Genomic DNA, 26,065 nt, shown 5'->3' with positions numbered 1-26,065 from the left:
GTGTGGTTGGTAAGTGGGGGAGAGGGATAGGATAGGAGTTGTGATCTGTTCATGTTGGAGAAACTGTTGTCTGTGTCTGCTTTGTGAGTGCTTTGTTGTGCGCACTGGGGCTTGCTGTGTGTAGTGCATGGGAGGCATGCGGGTGTGAAGAGGAGGGTGGGTGGGTGGGTGGTAAGTATGCTTCAGTATTGGACGAGCAAATACTCTTCCTAGCCAGAATCTGTAGCAACAGGTCGCACCCAATCTGGTATTCACCCTTCCAGTTTTCCTTTCCTCTGGCATATCCTGGCACACCTTGTGCCATCTGTCTGTACTGGCTCTCGTGTTTACGATGGAGTTTGGTTTATAGCTATTTAACTACTTGTACACTTTCGACGTGTCGCTCTAAAAGCTGTTTTTACATAAATTCGGTTGGGCGCGCAATGCAGAGTTTTAGTTTGTGCCCCCACAACTTCAGTTTAACCTGCAACTTTATCTTCAAGCGTAAAAGTAGCATGTGTGCGTTCAGAAGTGGGTAATGACTCATTTGCAAAGTAAAAAGAAGCAAAGGAGCAACAGCAAACTGTGGGCCAGTTGGGCGGGCTGGCACACTTCCAGCATCTGTCTGGTAGGTAGGTGTTAATTGCAAATCACGTCGACGCAGACGAGCTGTGCTTCCCGGCTGTGGCAGTGGTCCAAGGGTCATTTGGCAACTGCACCCTGGCTTGGGAGGGAGAGGGCGGTATATAAGCCCCTCTGGAAAGATCGGACGACCGAGAAAACACCACGTGCATGTTCTATGCACCCTGTTCCCTATGGCAGCGCCCTGCGACTTACTGGAAACCGAAGCTGTTTACGTGTTTCCTATGGACTGGCAGAGGGCCAGTGATTGGAACTTGGTTTTCCAGTTTGGTGCAAGCACTGGCTTGGATCCAGGCCTTTGGGCTTGAGATGAAGTGTGCCCCAGTCTCCTTTGATGATTAGTCGCGCATACACTGGTAGTACAGACCACACTGATAATCCAGCAGCCTCTCGTTCTTCCTTCTCGGGCGCTCTGTCCCAGCGAGGAACCGGGAGTCCCGAGGGTCAGATGCAAGCGGTGTGAAAACGGGCCGAGAATGAGTAGTTCGGTAACGCCACATTTTAAAGATCTGTCCAGTTTGCTTACCTTTTGACACTTGAACAGACACACAGAATGTAATGCACGAAACCGCTAATTATTGGTCATTAGTGACGTAATGGTTTCGTGTCTACATTCTGATTGGGGGTGGGAGTGCAGTGGGGTGTGGTAGTCGGTGCGCACAAAAGCTTCTCGGCAGGAGTGATTTTGACTTAACACAATACCTTTTATAGGCGCCCCACCTTAGTTTTGTCTGTGGCTCCCACTACTTTTGTCTTTGCCCCCCTCTGTACCGCCCCCCCCCCTAAATGTGATTCCTGACAACGCCACTGCTCCTTAGGTTGTTTCTAGGTGACCAACTATAGTTTTTGCACTTGCCCGTATATCTAGTTGTTTTTTTTTTTTGTAATGTAGGATTGATGAAATGATGCCCAGTCCATTGTAAAATATGATATGCAATGTTGTTGGGCGATACAAAATGAACTTCCCTTGTTTTTAGACTTTTGTGATCAGATGTGCCGTGTTCATGTTTACATGCATGCCAACATTCTGTGACCAAAAATCTGTAGGAATCTTAAAGTTTCAAAAACAGTAACTAGCATAATGATAACCCATAACATTGTCACATGAGCTTTGGCATTATGTCATCACAGAAAATGACCTGAAGTGACAAATGGCCTTGAAGAGATCACAGGAAAAGACTGCCTGGTGTGGCCTATCCCAAATCCTCTGACCCATCATTAGAAAAAAATGTACCAAATAAGTGAGCTGTGAGCAGTGTGACCAGCTTCTTCCTCGTTAACACATATTTTCCTCTTCAAACATACCTGCTGATAATCGCTAGATGGCCAGCCAGTAGGGAGCTGAAACACAAAATACCCACTGAAAAGCTATACATCCTTCTATTTGAACAAGTGCCTACTTTGGAGGATCCGGTGTGAAAAGGCAACAAGGTGATAACACTTGTATACCCAACGGAAAGTGACGGCTGCAAGGACTCCGCAAATGCAGCTTATAAGGCATGCCCCAGAACAAAAATAAATAGATAAAAATATATTGGTGTGTTTATAAAACTGCTGACTGGCAACATGTGGCAGTTGCTGGGGCCCTCCCTCAGGCTCATGGCCACTTTCAACTAAAAGGTTGAAAGGCCCTGATGCAGTTCATGCCCTTGACCCATCAAATATTTCTATAAGTTACTAATTAAACCTGCCTCTCCCCAACGGAAGTGACAGCCGCAAGGGCTCCCACAAATACAGCTTGTAAGGCAAGCCCCATATGAACAAAAGTAAAATGGAGATAAATATATTGTCAGGGTATGAGACTGCTAAATGGCAACATGGGGCAGTTGCTTGGGGTGGGGGGGGATCCCTTAATCGCTGCTTGGGTTTTTAACAGTTCTCATGTCCCCTCAGTGTCTCCTGCCCTCCTTTCATCTTTCTCAACCACCTGCCTGTTTCTCTCCCCCCCCCAACCTCCTTGATCCTTTCATTTTTCCCATTGCTTTGCTTAACTTCCGGATTTCTTCTCTTTCCCCCTCTCTTGAGGCTTCTCTTGTACAAGCACTCGCTCATTGCCTTCCTATCGACCTCTCCCCATGTCTCCTTACCTGCCACCCCAGATCTCGTTACTGTGCTCTTTCAAGCTTTTCCTTCTAAGTTTCAATATACGTCATGGAGCTAATGGGCCTGGCCGGGACCCTAGAGGGAAGGTGGCACTGGCATGATGCTACCCCTTGGCCCCAGATGACAGGACACTGGGCTTTCGGACATGGCCCCCTACCCAAAAGCCTTGTTATTCAAGCATCTAGGCGCCTCATTCATAAAGGTGCTTCTGCACAAGCGTGGGGCATTCTTGGACTAACCCAAGTCCTTTTTCCAACTCTAAGTCAGGAGCCAAATCACATTATTGAAAGCCAGTCACGAGAGGCTGTTGGCTCAAACAGCCATAGGGAAAAGCAGCCTAACGTGTGTGTGTGTGTGTGTGCAGTTCCACAAGAGTTGAGACACATTTACTGAAGAGTGTGTGTGGCTTTCTTCCTTTTTCAGTGCCTCCGGAGCCTAACTGCACATAGTCATTTTCACAGTGCTGTCCTTTGATCTGCCACCCTCATTTCTGCCTGAACACTTACAAAGTAATAATTCACAAATGTTACCTGCAGAAATTTGGGAGAAGATGGGTTTGCAACTAGCAGCTGTATATTTACAGCTCGGCTGAGCAGAGACCGAGACCAGCAAAGAATTTCTAGTGAGAGACGCCGACTTGGAGTTCACAGCACGATGATGAGGCAGAAAGCAGCCTCTGTCCAGAGAATGTCACGGTATGCCAATGGCAGGCATCTCAAGCTGACACTGACGGTGACTGCCTGGACTACGGGATGCACAGGGCAGAGTAGGGTGTCTCTTTCACGCTGGGCAGGCACGCAATAATCAATCAAAATGATGGGCAATTAACACACTGACCAGAGGATGCTGATCATGCTGTGCCGGGCCTCAGGCAGCCAGGCCAATAAAAATCGGTATTTGTTGACACTAAATCGGTAGGCGGCAGGACTGCTTAAAAAGCGGTATCCTACCGCCTAAATCGGTAGGGTTGGCAAGTATGTGTTTTATGTAGTGACTTTTTATCTGATCTCTCAAGGGGATGAGTTTCCGTACTTTACTTTGCTCATAGAAAGTGTGAGTATAATTTCAGCTGAAGGCTCTAATCAAAGTAGGTTCTTAAGTGTAGTACAATAGGTACTTTTTCTTGATGTGCCTGCATGCTGTGTGCGTTTTATTGGTATTGTTGGAAATTGTTAAACATGGCTGTATATAGTTCAGCAAAAACAGGACCGTCACATGCTGTATCTTAATGTTTTAATGGTGGTCTCTTGGTTTATGGAAGCAGGGTGCCATATCTTAAGCACGTAGCAAGCAAGACACGGCCGGCATACATTTATATAGCTCCATGGAATTGCACATTGGTAAATTTGCCTCAGAAGGATATCTTTTCGTGTCCAATTCACCTTCCTTCAAGCCTCCTCGATCTGATCTGATAATGGCACAAACTGTTCTCCACCCACCACCCCCCTCCCTCCTTGGACTCTTAAGACCCTACTCCAACAGAGTGCTGCTTAAGGCTGTTTCAGCAAATCCCAATAGACCAAAATTAGGCCAAGCCTGCCATGTTGCCACCAGTCGCCTCCAAGTGAGCACGAATGTCTAATAATCTCTGAAGATAAGAAACGGAAACAAGATAACTTTGACCTGGAATATCACCACCTGCGCGCCACATTCACACAACAGCAGTATATGAATGCTGGCACGACCTATTATTCCATACAAAAAACTACTAAGGAAGAACTTCAAAAGCCTCTTTTTGTGACCTCAATCTACATGATCTCCACGGGTTATGGTTGGGCACTCTATACAAGTTTATCAATGCTATAAGCATACACTGTAACTGTAGAATCCTGATATGGGACAGGCTCAAATATCCTAAGACTGCTCCCTCAGTTTATTTCCAATGGATGTGGGCTAAACACATGTCCTGTACACAATCCAGGATATTGCAACATGTGCCAACTACTCTAAACGCATTAACTTCTGAATGAAATAACTGTGCTTGACTGGCTCTGAAAATGAGGTAATTGTAAACTATGCACACGCTCCCTTTTCCATGGCCTCAAACACTGGGAAATGCACCACCCCGCCCCCCCCCATGTTTCTCACTTCCTCACCAGACTGCAGATATAACAGATCTCCACCTTCCGCTCATGTTGCTAAGGAAAGTTCTCCCACTCTCTTTTGGTAAGGTTGCTGAAACATGGTGTATGCTGGAGCACCAGAGACTGCTCATCTAGAAATCCTGAAGGATATTAAACTAAGCAACCAAACTCGACTTTCATTAATTTTCTTTGCATCATTCTGACAGCAAGCATCATAGAATTCCAGTGGAGCATCCAGTTAAAAATGATTTGAAATGGTCAATGGTAATTAGCAGTAGAGGGGCCCTGCAAAACCTCACTTCTACCGGAATCATGAAAATGATTACAGCAACACCTGGGGACCACGATCCAGGACCCACTAATTGAACCCCAGACCAGCAATGACCCAGAGTGGTGAAACTAATAATCAATATTTCTAGGACATGAGCCAGAAGCAGCAGTGATTGGGAAGGTGCCAGGAAGATTGAGGAACCCGGCCATTGCCATCCAGGCAGCTCGAAGTGCAAAACTGTCCATGATTCGGGGAACTTTTAGAGGGGGACCAGGACAGCCCGAAATGGAGCTGAATCACAGTAGTGGTTACCCATCACTCTTCCAGGCCAGGAAGACTCCCTACCTCAAGGCACTTGGTTTTCAGGACGATTTTGTAAGGAGCCAGCACATAGCGGTCCTCGAAATTAGGATTAAATGAGCAGGAACTGACACCAGCTCCTGGGTGTTGCATCATTCAGTAGGCAGGAGCTACCGTTTGTAAACCAGGGGCGAATATACAGTGCACCACAACTTTGCCAGGAGAGGCGAACGCTAACTTTTTGCCAATTATGATGATTCATTGTGTTTAAATAGGTACTAGATGTGTCCCAAGTTTTCTTTATTAATATGCTCCAAGTTTATTGCACATATGTATGTTTGTAAGGCACCAGTTGTCATGGGGAACCAAATGTAGCCGATGGTTTCAAGCCAACCAGGCTCTTCTAGGCAAGAGGCAGAAGCTAAATAGCTCTCAGATATTTTGAACCATGAATAACTCAGAAGTAGTCACAGCACAGGGGCAGCCAGTTCAGCCAACAAGGACCAGAGGAGGATTAAGAAAAGCCCAGGAAGGGATTCTAGCAGCCAAAGAAGAAACCTGTTGTTAAACTTGATTTATTTTAACTTTTTTCTTGTAATTTCTCTATTCACAAACTTTTTCCAGCTTTGGTAGTATCTCTTATTTTGTCAGAATTGCTTTGGTAAAGTGACTGATCATAGGCATACATACTAAATGTTTTCAATGCATTCCTTTCTCCTGTAGGGTTATGATTACAGTCGGAGTGGAAATCCTACCAGGAATTGTTTGGAGAAAGCTGCTGCAGCACTGGATGGTGGCAAATATTGTAAGATGGCGTATTTGTTTTTAATAGGCAGGTTTACATGTTGCTATATACCAAAGTAAGTGAGCTGCAACCAGTATTTATTGAGAGTTGTGACCAGTTTAAAGCTGGGACCTTTGGGAAAGACAAGAGGAAAATATCCTGTGGATAAACTGCTCAGATAAATGAATAAGCAGGTACAATTTGCAGACTTGTAGTCCTAACCAGTCAAGTAAGTCCATATATGGCTTTGATTTAATGTCATACCCTTTGAGTCTTGCTTTGCTTACATTTTATTTGTGGGTATGAACACAATTGATGTCCCCCACGTGCTGAATTTGTATGGTGTTTTATTTTGTATTTATGTTTTTAGGTGGTGAACGTCTGTCACATGTTCGATTGCCTTTCCCAATGCCAATTTTTATATCTAAGGCTGCACAGTGATAAACCTGGGTCGGGCTATAGAAAGAAATGGTATGGTAGCATTCATTTTTAATCTCCCCTTTTGCATGTGTTTGGCAGGAAGTGTTCATAGTTCAGGCCTCTCAAATTCTTAAACCTCCCACTAGACCTCCTTCGATTATGCTCTCAACCTAAGGAAAATGATGATGGGTGACTGTGATGCTGGAAATGCATTGGAGGGACTGGGCCTCCATGCCCTTATCCTGCACTCATTTGTCATGTGTGTTCTGTTATTTTCTGCACAGGAGTCCATTTAGGACTCCTGGAAGGGCACCTCTTCTTTTTGGTTTGGTGAACAGGCCCTTGTGATACCCGTATGGCACCCATGGGTGGGGGTACAACCCTGTACCCCTAGTGTATGTTTTTGGGCACCTGTATGTGGCCCACAGAGCAGGGTATGGGCATGTGGCAACTGCATGCTGAATTTGACAGGTGCTCTTGAGTATCCTCTATTTTGGGATACCCGGGCACTGCCACTGGAATCAGTTGATTCCTGATGGGAGACAAGATGACCGCTGTGGCCTCTAGCTTTCTATTGCCTTTACCTTGTTTTCCCAAAGTCCTTCCCCTGACTGGCTGTTGGGTGGAAGATCCATATATGGTATTGTGGTAGGCCAGACTGGCTGGAACCATCCCAATGACTGTATGCTGTGGGTACGCCCTTGGGGTGGAACCTGGGTGAATGGAGTGTGATCAATATACATTTCATGTTATGGGTGTCTGGTTTCTGGTGTGACACAATGACTGAGATCACACTGCATTCATGCCCATTTCGGGCAGGGCTGAGTGCTGAATGGCTGGGTACTTGTCCCAATCCACATTCCTCATTGTGAGTGTCTGGATGTAGAAGAAGGGCCTAAACGCGCTGTAGCCTGATTTGCTGCCTACCTGCATAAATGCCCTTCTGAATGATTGGCTGCTGAGCTTGGCCCAGCAGTATGAACGAGAGACAGAACAGTATATCTGGGGACCTCTCACTTACTGGAATTGTTCAGAAGCTGAAGTTGAAACTTGAAGCTGCTTATCCTTGAAACCCCCCTGGAAGAAGAATTGCTGCTGCTTTCCTTCACCAATCTGAAAGCCGCTGTCTGTCAAGGACTCATCCAAAGGAGGACCTGGCTAGGAGACCTCTTTCTGAGCTACGAGGGACCATTGTGCACCAGCTTACCTTCACCAAGGCTCCCTGGAAGTCAGTCCTTGAAAGGCTGCCGACCGGAGACGGGGACCGCCAAGGAATCTGAAGCGAGGCACCCAGACATTGAAGTCCGTCGACGACCATCACCGTTGACCGGAGCTGCAACTCTCCATTGCCTAAGTCATTTGAATCCAGAACTCCCTTGCTCATCAGTGGCGACCGCTCTGTCCCGCTGGAGAAAGTCAAGGTTGCGATGAAAGGAGGAGAATCCGCCAGTAGTTTTCCCGCCTCCTGAAAAATCCTCAAAGAGACAGATGAAAATCCGAAAGCTAGCTGTGGACGAGTCCCTGACCCGACGCCCTTGCTGGGCCTACGTTTTTCATTGATCTGTTTTGCGGCAATTAACTATCGTCGAGGTGCACTGCATGTCTCCTTGTTGCAGGACGTCCATGACGGGTCATCGACAAGCACCGCAAGGACCGAAGCTGCAGCATCGACAACATTGTTCACTCCTTTCTTCGAGGAATCTCGATGATCCGTGGCTCCTTCCTTAAAGGGAGGTCACTCAAGAAGGATCCGTCGATGAACTCTGCTAAACCAGGTACATTGGGGTAGAACATTTGCAGAAGGAAATGAGACTCTGCTAAACAATATATGGACTGGGCTTGTCAATTACGTTATTTACAGGTTTCCCAGGTGGGGGGTGGGAAATCTTCACACAGAACTGTCTAGTGGTAGGGACCCAGTATTCTGCCATTTGTTTAACCTAACTTGTCTTCCTCCATGTGTCTATTGTGGCGGGGGCACCTCATGCAGGCCTCTCTGGGCATCCTACAAACGGCTGCGTGAGGTACACCCCCTTCCATTTGGGGTGGGGGGAGAGGCCCACAAAAATTGTGGGACAGGCCCCGGCCCCCCAGTGGGTGGGGCAGTAAGATTTGGGCACCCCGGGGCCAGATTGGCACGCCAAGACAAGTTTAGCAAACAAAGAAAATAATTCAAAATGGCAGGCTGCCCTTTAGTGGGGGCTGAGGGGGCACCCTACACCGCCAGGTAATTTTCTAATGTACTGGGGGTTGACCCTCACCCCCCCCCCCTGCATTTGGTGTGGGAGAATCTCATTCAGCCCTCCCTGGGGGTTACATGCCCCTTCCTAGGGGCAGTATGACATGACCCCAAGTCAATTTTGGGTGGGGGCAACCCCTTTCTATAAAACAAATTCCCTGGTGGTCCAGTGGGGGGCACTCCACCCCCCCCAACACCAGCCATGATATCTATTTTATTTTGTTGCCTCCCACCCCTGGGGGCGGATGGTCGCCCATCATCCGTCCCAGGGGTCTCCATACATGTGGCCCCATGTTAGTGAGAATTCTCTTATAAGGCTAATTTCCCAAACCTAGTGAGTCCCCCAGCAGCTTTGCTGGATTTTTGGGGTTTGTTTTTTTCTCCTGCTAAGAGTGAGACTCACTCTTAGGCATGATTTGAGGTATGTCTTTGACTTGTTATGTGCTTACGGGCTATGGGGTTTCTTTTTACTCCATAGGGTATCTGTTTTTCTGTATGTGTGGCACACAGCACCCTCAGTGCAGTACCACAGGGGTGTCACAGTGACCCCCAAACATAAACTCCATACCCTGGGACTGACTACTGTCTCCCAGGGCATGTAAAGTCACCCTTGACTTTACTAGTCTTAAATTGTGAACAGAACCAGTACAAACCATCATATTGTGGAAATACTGGTAAGGGGTAATTCGATTGCCCCTAGGTCTGTTTTCAAGGGGGCACTGTCCAGTCCTCCCTTGTCAAGTTTCTGGCTGGTGGCAGTGGTTACCACGCAAAATATTCCCATTCATTTTATACGCACCACTTTTTGGTGCAATGTTAAAGATACCGCTGGTTTATTTTATATTAAATCACTGGTTGGGTCTTTTTGCCAGAATTTTTTTTTTTTTTTTTTTTTTTTTAATTTTTTAAATGGCGTTTGTGTCCGTCTCTAACTCTGACCAAGGACGAGTCTTCTTCCTCTGAGCTGGTGGGACCAACCAGTTCACCCTTTTTGCCTTCCTAAGACGGCTCTTGGTCGAATCGCCCGTGCCAAGCACCCCGGCGGCTGGATAGCCAAGCTCACCACTTTTGACCACGAATAAAAGGGCCGCACCTTTTAATCGGGAACTCTGCGGCTGGTTTCATCCCTGTGCAGTGCAACGACTCCACGGTCCCTCTTCAACGAGATCTTCTCTTCCCCTGGCCGGAACCCCAAACTTCAACCACTGCCAGGAACAACTGCCCCCGCTGGAGCTTCCTTCCCCTTTAAGGTACTGTTTCCTGCCTGGCCTCCCTTTCTACAGATTGCTAAAGGTGATCCTTAAATCCTTGGCTTCTAAACTGGGTTGGCCCCAGGCCTTCTAACTATATCTTCTGAATCACCCCAACCTCTTTTGAACTCCCTAAGACTTTCAGTGCACTTTAAAACCGTGTGATCCTGGTCACATTTCGCTTTGCTCCATTTAAAGTGGACCTGGCCTATGAACTTTGGCTCTACAGTATAACCTACCTTTCTCCCCTTGCTCTGAACTCTTAAAAGTGTTGGGAACTGTTTTATTTTATGCTCTGCCTTTTCTCTCCCTTTTTAACCTAAACTATTGGAGTGCCATCTAGGTTAAGCGCTCACTTCTGTTTTAACAAATAGTTGTGCTTTAACCCTGACTTGTCTGATAGTTATCAAGGGAGGTGTATATACTTACTTGACTGTGTTTTTGATTACTTTTTACTGAGAGTGCAAGTGTATTGCCTAAAGTGTGTTTTAAATAAATTATATACTTTTTATACAAAGCTCTGGTCAGTGTTTGTTTGCTCTACTGTGTTTTGGCCCTATTGTGTATACTCTGCATACTGCTCTACTCTTCTTGAGAGAAGTCTGACTGCTCAGCCACAGCTACCGGGTAAATCTGGGTGGTGCAGACTGCTAGCAATTGGGTTTACTACTTACTCCTGTAGTCTTAATCTTTTTGCAGTGTTCCCCAAGGGAACTGCACAGGATTCTGCCTAACACACCATGCTTTGGGGCCTCAGTGGGGGAGGGGGCCGCTTACCAAGTAAGCAGCCACCCCTCTCCCCCACTTTCAAAAGACATCCCTGGTGTCTAGTGACTTTGCTGCCCCCCAGATCGAGCGCCCGATCCAGGAGCAGCAATGCTTACAAAAAGGGTGTTGTTGGAAAGGGGAGAATTTCCCCTTGACACCTCCACCAAAAAAATCCCTGGTGTCTAGTGGTCCCCACACGCCCCCTCTCCTCCACCCCCCCACCTCCCAAACTTCATTTTATGATGCTTGTTAATGTAAAAAAAAAATGTTGCCACCCACACCTGGGGGCAGATGGTCACCCATCTGCCCCCAGGGGTCTCCATACATGTGGCCCCATGCTTTGGGGCAACGGGGGGAAGGTGGTACTTACTAGTAAGCTGCCCCCTCTCCCCACCTCTGTAACAGATCCCTGGTGTCTAGTGGCATTGCTGCCCCCGTATCGAGCGCCCTGCGCCCGATCCGGGAGCAGCAATGCTGTCACTAAGGGTGTCGTTGGAAAGGGGAGAATCTCCCCTTTCCAACGACACCTCCCTCGATCTCCGACTTGAAATACAGCCGGAGATTGAGGGGGAGAAAGGTGGAGGCTCAGCTTGTGTTTTCACCGCAGCAGCCCGAAATGGCTGCTGTAGTGAAAATTACTTTCTCATCGGCGTGCGTAATCCAGCCCCCTGGCAGTGAGGGGTGGGGGTCCTCCCCCTCACATAGCCCGGGGGTTGGATTACAGTTTTATAGTGATCACACAAAACAAGATGCCAAAAAGGACGAGCTATCTCGTCCTTGGCACTACAGAGGTAATGTCAAGGATGAAAAATCTCGTCCTTGGCACTTAAGGGGTTAAAGCATCACAAGTGGATTGGACCCCAGGACAGGAGATCCTTGTGATGGAGCCTACCAAGCCTCGAGCTTTGGCAGGTAAGTGGACTAGACCCTTCAGGATAATCTCCAAGACGGGTGAAGACAATGATCTGGTTGACATGTGAGTCCCTGGGGTAGCCCCTCAGGTATTCCACGTCAACAGGCTCAAGCCTTTCCATAGGTGAGCAGAAGTCTCATGTCTCTTGCTAGCTTCAGAACAAGAAGAGGATGAGAGTGAGCCCCTTCCTGATTTACTGCATAGGAACCCTCAGGATGGCTCAGTGGAGAGTGCATCTCTCTTCAGATATGACACCAGATCAGCAGAGGGCCTGCAGGGCTTTTCTCCAGCAGAATGCCCTTCTGTTGTCACTCACGCCAGGCCTCACCCCATTGTGTAGGTACGAAATATACACTGGTAACAGTGTGCCTGTCAAAAGCAGGTGCTACCGAATGTCAGACACTGTTAAGAACCACGTCCAGGCTGAGTTCGCTAAGATGTTGGATATGGGTGGTGTTGCACCCTCAACCAGTCCCTGGTCCAGTCCAGTGGCCCTTGTCCACAAGGCAAGTTCCCAGGCAGGATTGGCGGTTCTGTGTGGATTACAGAGGAGTCCATGCCGTCACCAAAACTGACGCGCACCCATTGCCCAGGGCTGATGAGCCTTTGGACAAAATAGTTGCTGCCAAATTTGTGAGCACCTTTGACCTTACCTATTGGCAAATAGCTCTGATGGGCCATGCCAAGGAAAAGACAGCGTTCTCAACACCTGAGGGGCTCTACCAGTTTAGAGTCATGCCTTTTGGGTTGAAAAGCGCACCTGCCACCTTCCAAAAATTAGTCAGTCATGTGCTCAGTGGGCTGGAGGCTTTTTGTGTGGCCCACATAGATGACATTGCTGTCTACAGTTCCACCTGGGAAGAGCGTTTAACTCATTTGGATAATGGGTTGCAGGCCTTGAAAAGGGCTAACACACTATAAAGGCCAACAAGTGCATGATAGCTCAGAGGAAAGGCACATATTTTGGTCATGAGGTAGGAGGGGGTTGAATCCAACCTCTCCCCAGTAAAGTATAGGATGTACGTGACTGGGAGACTCACTAATCAAACCCAGGCGAGAGCCTTTTTGGGGCCTCACTGGGTATTACCACAACTTCATGGCGGACTATGGAACCATAGCTACCCCTCTGACAGCTCTGACTTCACTCAAACAACTGAGGCGGGTTAATTGGACAGAAGACTGTCAGAGGGCCTTTACTGGCTTGAAGGAAAGTCTGTGTAGGGCACCTGTGTTGTGTGCGCCTGATTACAGCAAACCCTTTATCCTTCAGACTGATGCCTGTGACACCGGAATTGAAGCTGTCTTGCAGTTAGATGAGGGAACATCACATCATTGGATCACTCAAGGGTAGAGAACTTGGGTGGGCTACTGTTGAAAAGGAATGTTTTGGCATAGTTTGGAGCCTTAGAAGTTTTAGGGCCTACCTTACGGGGTCTACCTTCAAGGTCCAAACGCACCATACGCCCTTAAAATGGCTTGTGCACATGAAGGGTGAAAACTCAAAACTGCTCAGGTGGTCCATTAGCCTGCAAGGGCTAGACTTCACCATTGAGCATAGGCCAGGGAAGAGTAATGATAAAGCGGATGGCCTTGCCAGGAGGCATGTTGACCGTCTGGATGACGGCGTCAATCTTGTGGGAGATTAGATCACCATAACCTAAGTCTGGGGGGAGGGGGCGACAGTGAGGCTGGAAATGCATTGGAGGGAAAGGGCCTCCACGTCCTTGTCCTGTACACATTTTATCGTGTGTTTTTTTTTCTGCACAGGAGTCCATGTGGGACTCCTGGCAGTTCAACTATTCCTCTTTTTGGTTTGGTGAACAGACCATTAGGATACCCTTACGGCACCCATGGGTGGGGGTAAAACCCTGTACCCCTAGTGTATGTTTTCAGGCACCTCTGTGTGGCCTACAGAGCAGGGTAAGGGCTGGTGGCAGCTCCATGCGGAATTTGACAGGTGCTTCGAGTATCCTCCATTTTGGGATACCCAGGCCCTGCCATTGGAATCGGTTGATTCCTGACAGGAGACAAGAAGGCCCCTGTGGCATTTTGCTTTCTATTGCCTGTTACCTTATTTTCCCAAAGTCCTGGGAAGCCCTGACTCTGTCCCACCCAACAGCCAGTCGGGGGAAGGATGTTCCATATATGGTATTGTGGGGAAGTGCAGACCAGACTGGCTGGAGCCTTCGCAATGACTATGTTGTGGGTACACCTTAAGGGTGGGACATGGGTGAATGGAGTGTGACCAGTATACATTTCATGTTATGGGTGTCTGGTTTCTGTTGTGTGACACAATGACTGAGCTAGCCTGTCCGTAACTGGTATGACTGCAGTGTGGAGTGCTGAATGGCTGGGTACTTGTCTCAATCCACATTCCTTGTTGTGAGTGTCTGGATGGAGGAGAATGGCCTGAATGCACTGTGACCCTGATTGGCAGTCTGCCTGCATGTATGCCCTTCTGAATGTTTGGCTGCTGAGCTTGGTCCAGCAGTGTGAATGAGACAGAACAGTAACAGTATATCTGGAAGCTGAATTTGAAACTTGAAGCTGCTTATCCTTGAAGCCCGCTGGAAAAAGAATGTCTGCTGCTTTCCTTCACCATCTGAAAGCTGCTGTCTGTCAAGGACTGATCCAAGAGAGGACCTGGCTAGGAGACCTCTTCCCGAGCTTGTGGACCATCGTGCACCAGCTTGCCTTCACCAAGGCTCCCTGGAAGTCGGTCCTCGAAAGACTGCCGACCGGAGACGGGGACCACTGAGGAATCTGAAGCGAAGCACCCGGACACTGACATCCCAGTCGACAACCATCATTGTTGACCGGAGCTGCAACACTCCATTGCCTAAGACGTTTGAATCCAGGACTTCCTTGCTCATCACCGGCGACCACTTTGTCCCTCCAGAGAAAGTCATGGTTGCAGACAAACCGAGGAGAATCCACTGGTGTGTTTCCCGCCACCCAAAGTCCTCAAAGATCCGAAAGCCAGCCGTGGTCGAGTTTCGATCGCTGACACCAAACGCTGGCGGACGCCATTGCTGGCTATACGTTCTTCATTGAACTGCTTTGCGGCAGCAAACTATCGTCATCGAGGTTCACCGCATGCCTCATCTTCTTAGGACGTCCACGACCGATCGTCAAAGAGCACCGCAAGGACGGAAGCTGCGGCCTCAACAACATTGTTCACCCCTTTCTTTGAGGAATCTCGATGATCCGTGGCTCCTGCCTTAAAGGGAGTTTACTCAAGAAGGATCCGTCGATGAACCATCGATTAACTCTGCTAAACCAGGTACATTGGGGTAGTAGAACATTTGTAGAAGGCAATAAGACTCTGCTAACGATATATGGACTGAGCTTGTCAACTTACTTTATTTACAGTTTGCCCAGGTGAGGGGACCCTCACACAGAACTGTCTACTGGTAGGGACCCAGTATTCTGCCATTTGCTTAACCTAACTTGTCTTCCTCGATATGTCTATTGTTGATTCACTTTATTATTTGATTTGTGTGCCAGTGAGACTGTCGGCAGTTGGTGCATATTAATGGAGTCGAGTTAACTGTGGTACCACATAGATATTGTACACTTATCATTTTAGTATTGCCAAAGCACAAAGTGTGATTTTGTGTGTGTATATAATCTGAACCTTTTTTTATATAAAGAACTGTTAACACTAACAGTGTGTGGACATTCCTTTGTGGGGGCTTAAGAACCAGCCTGCATCACCTCCTGAGAGCTTAAGCCTTGATTGCTCGTTCAACTTTATCATATAGAGAATCTTGGCTGGGGTGTTCTGTTCTTCTACTGTGCCATATACAGAGCAGGAGTACAGATACCCCCACCCCCCCCGGTCTTTACAGTGACAAAATATTTGCCAGCGCTTTCTGTAAAATGGTACAGGCTACCATTAGCACACTTCATATTTGATCAAATGCTGCCACCCAAAGTCTGCACAGTGAAACTTATATTTGCCATTTACTGCACTTTGTTTGTAGAAAATGTCAAAGTTTCAAACCGCCCCATACTTGCCAGCGAGAGAGTCCCATGCAAACGGTACTAGCCCTTCATAACAACTCTGTGCCAATGCGAGTGGGCTAGTAGATTTTGCAAGCCCTGTAGTTCTGCCCAAATAAGCGTGGAAGACGTTTCAGACACCTGAATGCATGCATTAAGCAAGAGGCATATTTAAAATGGTCTAACTGTTTTTTTGTAATTCAGTAAATTATTGGAATAACACTGCTCAATATTGGCATCAAGTTTTATTTTTCAGAACACGCTTTCTCTTTGGTAGTCTCAGTAACGTTTGACCATTTCTTATAATCTTCAGTGGAGTAAGTCATAATCTGATGTTACAGTTCAACACTTCCCTACATTCCAAGAAAGTTAGGCACTGTTGGAAGTCTTGTCTTTCTTGTTTCTGACATGCATAGGCCATGAGGATGACTCTACCCCTCACCCCACCATAACGAATGGGTAGGGCTGATTTTATTTTATTTTTTTTTTTTCCCATGGCAAAAGGATTTTTATTATCGCCTCTAAATCTCCAGGGGTCTGAAAAAAAATCCAAACCTATGGAGTTACAAAGGTAAAGTTTTTGAACACCTGCCTGGGGAGTGTGCTGAAAACATCAAGGTTCAGAGGTCCGTGTGGAATGGGCTCCCTACTGATAGTTCTGCACCTCCTTCCCCTACCCTTTAAGGTTATTTTTCTTAACTGAGGCCATATGCACGCATATAAAGTGCTATACACGCATGTCGTAACCTTGTTTGGGCACAGTCCTGTAACACTTGCAGCCCCTTGTATGGAGACCTTGAAGTATCTCAACTGCACCCTCGGAAAACGTATAATAAATGATCAGAATATTCCACGATGATTTTCCTCCTCCTGCACCTTTAGCTCAGTAAGTGGCCCTGCAAGAGTGTAAACTCTGAGCAAGGGCCCTCAAAGCACAGCTTTCACGCCCCAGGGTGTCCGTCTTCTTTGACTTGCACTTGATGACATCTGGGCTGTGTCACATCTGGCAGTAGAAGCACGATTCCAGATTTATTTGTCAGGGGTCTGGCAGGTTATTGGCACGCCATGGACAATTAAGCCTTCACCCAAATCACTTGGTGCCGTCCTGTAAATACTAGAAACTGTCCACTAGACTAAGTGCTCATCAGCGGGAGCATTAAATATTTGTCCTTTTTTGAATCTGCTATTTTATTTTTTTTGTATTTAAAATGATTTAGTTTGTTACAAACCTTTCATTTTTAAGACATTACAATTCGAGCGGGTAAAAAATTCATAGGGAAAAAGTAGAGAAAAAAAGTAAGTAACACATGTAAATAAAAAGGATTTCTTTTTGTCATTGTTAGGCAACTAAAGTGATATTCGTCATTGTCTTTGTTTCTGTTTTGGTTGGTTTCCAGCATCTAGTCCTAAGATATGTTGTAAGAACTGCACTCCCGTGACAATTAATTTGTTTTCATGTCCATTCAATAGTAGTGCCCATCGCAGTTCTTTGTCCATCTGTTTTAATATGTTAAAGAATTTGCCAAAAATCATTCTCTCGTGCATCAATTCAGGACAGATCATTACTAGATGATGTATTGTCTCTGCTGCTTTTGTAAAGATAGAGAAGAACCAATGTCTGTCGGTTTTCGGGATTTGTCCGACCATTGCAAGCTTATCTCTTGTCGGCAGATTGTTCAGACGGATCGCCATATACACTGTGCGGATCTTGTCTTCAGGAAATAGTTCCATGTATTTTGGAGTTTCGTTTAACGCTCGAACATCTAGATGGCTTTGGAGATTTCTTGAATATAGGGTTTTCATTTGGCAGGTTCTAATCCAATCGTTGCTTGCCAGTTTACGCTTTGCATATTGAGGTCTGTTCAAGAGTTTCAAGTGATATGTCTTCATCTTTTAATTGTTGAAATAATTGTTCTTTCCATTTCGATAGGCATGTATTATACGAAGCGATTGGGTTATTTTTCAGAATTTCTATGGCTGGTATTTTGTCCTTTATCAGCAGTTTCATTAGGAAATCTAGTTGCTTCCATATCCATATGGAGGATAGTGATTGTGTTGCGACTTCATAACCAATTCTCGGCATTGTGTATGAATCTGGTAATCTTAGGATCTTCCTCCAGAAAATTGCTTCAAATTTCGTCCAATTTTTAGGTAGAGTGTGGCTCATTGCATCACTGCCATATGTAATTACAGGGATTACTTTCTGCCTATAGAATGTTATAATTGGTTTAAATGAAAATGTACCAAATTTCCGGTGTGAAAGGCATCCCTGTCTGGCTAGTGATTGAGTTTTCGTTTCCACAGTATCAAACCATTGCTTTTCTGTTTTGGACTGGTTTAACGTGATCCCACGGTATTTGAAGGTTGGGACTTCTTCTAGAGAGATGTTATCAATAGAGTTTTAGTACTGGTTGTTACATAAATGGGAGTTTTACTAAGGCCATGACTTTGGTCTTTGGTGTTGATCTTTGGTTCGTTTATCTTCATATAGGTTCCCATAAGGTGTAAACTCTGTTGTAATCCTGAAATGGTTTTATCTAGCAGGATGATGTCGTCTGCATAGAATAGTGCTGGAATTGGAACAGAATTCAGCTTTGGCGGATTCAAAGTCATATCTTTTAAATGATCTTCACAGCCTGGTGTGTATAGGTTATATAAAGTGGCTGCAAGAGGGCAGCCCTGTTTTAATCCTTTCGTTGTCGCTATCAAAGGAGTAGTTGTGCCATTCTTTGTGTCTTAAAGAAATTGCGGTGTTGGAATATAAGTTTTATTGGCTCTAAGATCTCTTTTGGACAATTCCAAGCTGATAGTTTTTCCCATAATCGTGTTCTTGCGATAGTCGAATGCCATATGTAGGTCTAGGAAAGCAGCGTATATCTGTTTTCTTTTCTATTGCTTCATTCTTGATCAAATTCATTATTAGCAGATTTACGTTTGTTCCTACATTTGAAGTAAATCCCGTCTGTCTCACTGCAAATCGGTTTGTGTTCATGGCCCATTTTTTTGAGTTTTTTTTGAGGAGTAGTGCAGCGACAATCTTGCCTAGTGGATCTAATTATGCAATCGGCTGAAAATTCTGGGGATTATCTCTTGGTCCTTGTTTGTATATAGGGACAATTATCGCTGTGTTCCACGACGGTGGGATTGTATTTTGTTTGTTGATTGTTTCTGTAAGTTGTATCATGAAGAGAATCCACAGGTCTGTATTTTGTTTTAAGATTGCATTTGATTTGCCGTCAGGGCCCGGGGCACGTGAGGTGTTCAGTTTTTTTACCAGAAGCTGTTGATTACGGTCATTGTTGTTCAGAAGATTCCCCAGATGTCTTGGATTGTGGTTCTTATAAATCTTCAACATGGTTTCTGCATCATTTTGTAGTAATATTGCGTGATATGACTTCCTCCAATTTGTGTACCTTTGTTTTATTTTTTTTTCTTCCGTGAGAAGATTGAAGTTCCATTTACTGGTTTTAATTTGCAAATATCTAACGATTTGTGTTATAGTGGTGGTTATGTGATTTCATTTGATTCTTCCTTGGCTTTAAGAAAGGAATCCAGAAGATATCATAATTGAGTTTGTCAATATCTGGCCTTGATGTTAGTTGGATTTGCTTTGTGAGGTCTCTTAATTGTTCCTCAGGTAATCGCAAATTACGATTATTGCCAGTGACTTCTGTCTGAGTACGGAGATCATTCTTTTTTTAGTTGGCAAGTCCAAAGCCGTTAATAATAATTTGGTTATGATCACTTCTTGTTGATGTATTGATTACTGTCTCTGTGATGGAATCAAATAGGTGTGTTGACAAATATACATAGTCTATTGTTGCTGTTGCCTTGCCGCTGTCCCATGTAGGTATGGCTTTGCCCTTCCCATCATTTGGATGATCGACTTGTTTAAGGTTACGAGTGGATGTTTCTTTGCCATTTTTTTTTTTGCACGTGTGGACAGTTCCCCATACTCCATCCGTTAGCAGAGTTTATTATATAGATGTATATTTAAAGCACCGCAAATAATGACTTCCACGTGATGATGCTCTAGAAGTGTTCGATCGATAAGAAAACATCGTCCAGAAATTTGCTGTCATTTAGTGTTGCGGGATTCCAGTATAGGTTCATAAGGATATTAATCGATCGTGGCTGTTGGGAGTGGATTCTTGTATTTGAATAATAGTATTTTGTATCCATGGATTGATGTTACTAGTTACAATTGTCGATTGTCGATTGTGGTAGGAATTGGATTAATGTAAAAGTCCTGATTCTGGTCTTCCCAGGGTGCCTTTTATTGCTGGATTGAGGAAAGTAATGAAGCCGTCGCAGCTAGGTAATTTGGTTAGCCATGTTTCTTGCAGGCATACTATAGTTGTTAGTTTGAATTCCGTTGCTGTCTGATTAAATAGGTGAGTGGTTACCCCTTGTGTTCCAGCTACATAATGACCAGTGAGAGTCGTTCGTGGTTGGTGGGTACGATACAGATGATAGATCTTGGGTAATATCACCAACTTCAGTATAGTCGCGATAGAACGGGTGGTTCTCGTTTCCTTGATGGAAGGAATCTTTTGATGTCAATGGTTGTGGTTCTTGATGGCCAGGGACCCTATAGTTGGGGTCGTATCTTGTATGTAACGGTCGTTCACTCTCTAGGTTCTTATGTGGAAAAAGGTTTGTATAGTTGTTCCACTTTCTTGGTGCATTGAATGTTGTTTCTATCGATGCTGGATTGCAGCTGAAGCCGAAGGTTGCTAGGGCTTCAGTTTGTGCGAGTATTTTTTCGAGTGTCGCACGATCCCATAGCTCGAGTAAGACTCTATCCAGTTGGATGTGATCTTGGAAGGTTATTAATTTAATATCTCGCGTTGAGATCATTTTGAGTTCAGGTATAGCATTTAATAGTAGAAGCATATTAGTGCAATTCAATATCAGTCGTTTGTTTTCAATTGTCTGATTTCCTATCTGTAATATATATTGAGTTCGATCTAAGATTGGGTTAATGAATCTGGATATCTAATCTGGTTCTGATTTCGTAGGTCATCTTGTATTAACTTTTGGTTGGATCGGGCTGTCCGGTCGTGAACAGGCATGTACGTCATTTCATGTGGACTCTCCAAATAGGAGTTTCGATGTTCTCTAGTTTGTCTAGATGGTAATAAGACATCTATGTGCTCTTCGTCAGTTGTAGATTCTGTGGCTGTGGAGATTTCATCTAGCATTGAGACATCTGATATGTCCTCGCATGTCAGGTCCAAGCTTTGAGATGTAATTGCTGTATACTCATCCAAGATAATAAGATGACATTCGTTAAGTGTAATGTGTTCATTGTCATCTTCTTCATGATGGTCTGTATGTGTAGTAAGATCTAGTAAGTCATCTTTGATGATTGAAACGTTCTGATCAGTTCCATTTGGCGGTTCAGGTAGTTGTTTTGATGCGTTGCTTTCCACTGGTAAGGTATTAGGTTTCTTTAGATGCCTTGCAGAGGGTACAGAGTGAATGATCTAATGTTTCGTTGGTTGGTTGGTTTGTTGCACGTAGGAAGGCCCTTGAACCATTCTGTTTGATGCTTCCAGGTTTTTTTTTTTTTTTTTTTTTGTTATTGGTGGCTTTCCTTTCTGCGCATTTGTAGCCTTGGATCCTGGCGTGAAAATTTGGAAAATTTCCACTCTTGGGAGACTTTCTTTATGTTTAAAGGAACTATGGTAGGTTACAGAATTGAAAAATTATCGATACCTCCGACTGGAATTTGTACTTCTCTAGATGGTGCAGGTTTGTTAGGTAAGTTTGTATGTCTGGTATCGTTCTAGTGGAAATCGAGTCTAATGGCTGTAGCTGTAGCTGTGGCGGTGGTTGCATCCAAGCCATAACGTTAGACATGACTCTTTTTTTTTTTTTCTTCTCTATCACCTCTTGCAATTTCACATAGAGCAAAGTCTCTGTTGCCATCTCAAAAATTGCTCTGCTTCCGAATCCCATCTTTTTTCGAGTGTTGCTAGAAATTTCTCAATATATACCTGTTTTGTGTGAATTAGGGCTAACAGTGTGGCTTGATCTCGAATAGCATCCTTGGAGTCTTCTTGTAATTTAAGAAAAGGTATCATTACAACTGCTATCAGCATATTTTGTAAATCGATCATAGTTGTTGGAATTCTTGGCTGGTTTATTTGATCGGAGGTAAGATTCTCAATATGCGAGTCCAGATTATGGGTTTTCTTGGTATGAATTAATGCACTTGATTTCTGGATTTCTTGGTCAGCTAATGGTGTGTAAAAGGATTCTTGAAAGTCATATGAAAAATGTTTTGGAGGGCTTCTTTCCTCAGTTTTTGGTCTTTGCTTTGGATAATTTATTGTTGGGATAGTTTGTGGTAGAATCAATGTTTCTCGTAGTTTCTTTTCGTGCTCTGTGATAGCGTGGCAGTGTTTAACAACTGGGGTGGAGGTAGCTTCCGGACATCTAAGTGAGATGTTGCCAAATATTGCTTTCTGTTTCTCCACGCTGTTCATTATGGACTCAATTTCTGTGATATCAAGTGAGAGTCCAGCAGCTTTGGTGTTATCTTTAGATGATTGGTCATTGTTTTTGGTTTGTGGTATATTAAGATGAGCGCTCAGCCATTTTAGTTTTGCTAGTTTAGCTTGCTCCTTTTTGGCTGTTCGGTGTGGATTCTGGAATAGTGAACATGCGGTGGTGGATGTAGGTGGAAATTGATTGGAGCATTCCTCTGATTGGTGCATGATATCTATAGGCGAGGGATCCTTTTCGTTGACATCTGAAGTCTTTTTGGCTGTGGTAATATTGTTCTTCTGAGTAGGTTCAATTGGCGGTTCTTCCGTGTTTGTCTCTGGCGCCAAATTTCGATGCATGGAAGAATTGCATAGGGCCAAGTTACTATGTGGATTTCCAGTATCGTTAGGGGTTCATTGCTGCGTGAACACTGTCTGTTGGTTCAATTTTCCATTGCTAGCTTTTGAAACCTCTTCCTTCTTACTCGCTGAAAAAGTTACGGGCACTTCAGGCTCTTGGTTACTAGTTGTTATGGAATCATCTTTGTTAGTAGATGTAATAATCGACATTAGTTCAGTCTCGAGGGTGCAGTCCTTTGTAAAGGGTATTGGGCGCCGGAGTGGATCCACATTTGTGTCTTGGGCGCATGAAGGCACTTGATCCATATGAGCTGTGTTAAATTATGAATGTTGATGTGGGTCTCTATTGTGCTCCAGTTGAGTCTATTTGAAGGAGCTCTTGGTCAATTAATTCCTCCGGAATGGGGTAATTCGATGGCGCACACTTATGTTTCTTTGATATAGTTTGTTCCAAGGTCAGCTGTTTTAGTTCGCTCTGGCTAGAGGCAGGGGAAGAGCCTAGTTTACAGCGTAATCTAGACTTGGGGCCAGACATGATTTTAGGAGACTTCGAGGACATGATCTTGGTTGACAGCTTTCCAGGGGACGCTAATGTCTATCAATAGGTGCAGGCTGGTAGCGAGATCAAAGGGCACTAGCCCCGCAGTTTCTCGCATGCAATAAAAAGTTTGTCTTGAAGTTTAGTTCTTGTATACAAGGGCACAGATATATAATGTGAAGAATCTGCTGTAGTTGAATAAATCGGGCAGAAGCGTGCGAGAACAAAGGTCAGATGCCCCGCAGGCTCTCGCACAACAGGGTCTTTCAAGCTGGAGCAATGGCCGAATGTTCGGGTGCCGATAGCAGATGACTTTACCTCACAGATACCTGCACACTATGCAAGTATCACTTCAAAACATGACTATTCAGTGATAGTAATTGCCTGGTTTACGCAGTCTGTAGTGGATGAAAAGTTACTTTAGAAAGTGTGTGAGATCAAAGAGCAGATGCTACAGTCTCTCACACGTTAAACAAATGGAACAAGCGTGCGAGATCAAAGGGCAAAAGCCCCACAGTCTCTCGCATGGCAAGCTATTACAGGTTGAGTGAAGATGAAATGTTCAAGTATCAGAGGCGAGAGCGCCACGTCCCACACACTATACAAATATCGCTTTTGGATTTGGCGGTTTGCCAAGCAATGTTTGAGTAGTTTGCACAATATGGATAGCGTGTAAGATCAGAGTGCAAGCGCCCCAGTCTTTTGTAGGCTAGTAAATGAACATTGTTAGCTCCGGTAGATTTTGGCATAGGGCGGGTATATCTATTGAACAGATTTATGGGCTGTGTGTGCATTGAGGGGAAAGGCTTGTAAAATCAAAACGTGAGTGCTTTGCAGCGTTCTCGGCGCAGCTTCCCACTCGCTTTCGGTTCTTGTTTGTAAATAAATCACAACTTTTCCAAAGAAGGTCATTGGAGTTAGGCAGCTATGTCGAACATGTGCAAAGAGGCGGGAAGCGGCGTGTATATTTCACAGCCTTGGATCATTAAATTTATCTCTCCAAAAAGTCTCGCGACGAACAGGCGCTAGTGGCCTGCAGTTATCTGGTGCGGGGAACAGCACGGCGAGATTTCTCAGGGAGTGCCGTTCCCTGCTCACTGATCCCTCGACCGAAGGGGCCACACAGTGCTCCGGATGGCCACCCGAACGGGGAGGTTCGGTGCGACGTGAGAGGCACAGTAGGTAAGGACCAAGAATCAGTAGTATCAAGGAATATGGCTGTTCTGTGTACAGTGACTGAATGTCTCTCGATATATTAAGGCAGGTGTTCACAAACGTGGGAAAGTCCAGCAATGGTGTGTTTTTAAGTGGGCGCCGTGCACATATACGTTGTAATACCAGATGGAAAGTTTGTATTGTTGCTCACCTCTGATTGCAGAAATCCTATGAGCTCATGCATAAACTTGCGGTAGGGCAGGTATGAACGCGGCAGGCCGCAGGTGTCCCAAAGACTCTGCGGCAGGAAGTAGCTTAAGTGGTGGATGCTGGGTTTCCAGGTCAGTAGAGGTAGAAAAAGGACTATTTGTTGTCAGTTCAGGATACAGTTCACCTCAGTAGAAAATCCAGTAGCAGGTTTGAAGCAGACAGACCCAAAGACTCTGCGACCGACTCCGCCGAATCTGTGCTATGTGTTGGCACTTGTCGTGTACTGGCTCGACAGCTGTGCAAACTATCTCAAACTCCACTGCTACTCCTTGGCTTATTCATGAGCGCTAACCTTTTTTCTAAATTTCCTCTTCCCCTCCTCTGCTTTCCCTTTCTAGTCTCTCGAAGACCGAGCTATCAAGGCCCCTCTGAGTAAACCTTGGCACTGTTGGACCACTACGGTGGTGAATGTTGCAGAATAAAAAGCTCTAAAATGAACATGCAGGCACAATGGCTGAATGCCGCAGAGTTGCTGGCTCAGATAGGTGGCACAGCACCCATGTAAAACTATGACCCACAGCACCCATGTAAAACTGTGCCTACAAAAGGAATGTTGGGAGTTGACCCCTTTTTATTATTTTTTTTTAAATGTGGCTGACATTTCAGTTTATTTCGTGCTACATTGCTGCTTGTCACTACTATTTATTCCATTGTAAATTCCCGTTGTGCAGAAGGAATGGTAGAGGGGATCAAATGTGATTTCAGGCAAAAGTACCCAAAATAGTTTGTTCAATACCTCCTTCTAAAAAGCACGCGATTTAAAAAAAAAAATTGTAAAGGTTTGAATAAACCAAATTAAAAGTTACACTAATAGAGTGAAGACATATTTAAAAACATATATATTCCAGAAATATTTACATAAAATTATACCAAATAAAAATCAGGTCAAGAGACAAACATCAACAATTTACCAGGGATTAGCACCAAGGTACCAAAATAAAGAGTATTCTTATGTACATCATAAAAGGAAATAATTTGCTAGCAATCCAGACAGATGGGGTTATGACACCCAAAATAACACAAGCCGAGGCTTCCCATTCACACCCAAGACTTAAAAAGCGATAGTAAGGTTAATGTGATGTTATTTCTCCATAGAATATCAGAATCAAACCAATTTAAGCCCCCTTAAGAAAGCCAGAGAGGGGCAAGCCCTCTCGCGTGTTTTGGACATTTTGGCAACGTTGCCAAATAGCATACATGAAGTAACAGGAGTAGTAGTTGTTCAGTGAGCCCATACAAGAGTTCCTCAAATCCCCCAACTGTGAACAATAGAGGATAATGTTTAGCACTATTTAATGGGATTTGAAGTAATGACACATGGGTCTTTAGCAAGAGGATTGGAGTGCCAAGTTAACAAAAGCCGGGGAAATGTATTTTAAAAGGGGGGGGGGGGTCGTAGCTTGGAGAACAAAGGGCTACTTTGTGGGATCGCTTGAAGTTTCTGCTCTAGTGTTCCTGGTGCTGGCTTTGAAGTGATGCAGCACTTACTT

General features: G+C 45.0%; 1 protein-coding gene across 1 annotated transcript in view; it reads left to right on the top strand.

Moving 5' to 3' along the window:
* Positions 1-26,065, top strand: part of CTH (cystathionine gamma-lyase) — a 272,518-nt gene that overhangs the window by 10,965 nt on the left and 235,488 nt on the right. The window contains exon 2 of the mRNA XM_069641917.1: positions 6,103-6,184. Coding sequence (XP_069498018.1) covers positions 6,103-6,184 — 82 coding nt within the window. The remainder of the gene's footprint in view (positions 1-6,102; positions 6,185-26,065) is intronic.

This window comes from Ambystoma mexicanum, chromosome 1q (assembly GCF_040938575.1).
Source record: "Ambystoma mexicanum isolate Mex_15411 chromosome 1q, UKY_AmexF1_1, whole genome shotgun sequence".
NCBI classification, from domain to species: domain Eukaryota; kingdom Metazoa; phylum Chordata; class Amphibia; order Caudata; family Ambystomatidae; genus Ambystoma; species Ambystoma mexicanum.
Note: the sequence above shows the minus strand (reverse complement) of the source record. Positions and strands in the feature narration are given on the sequence as shown.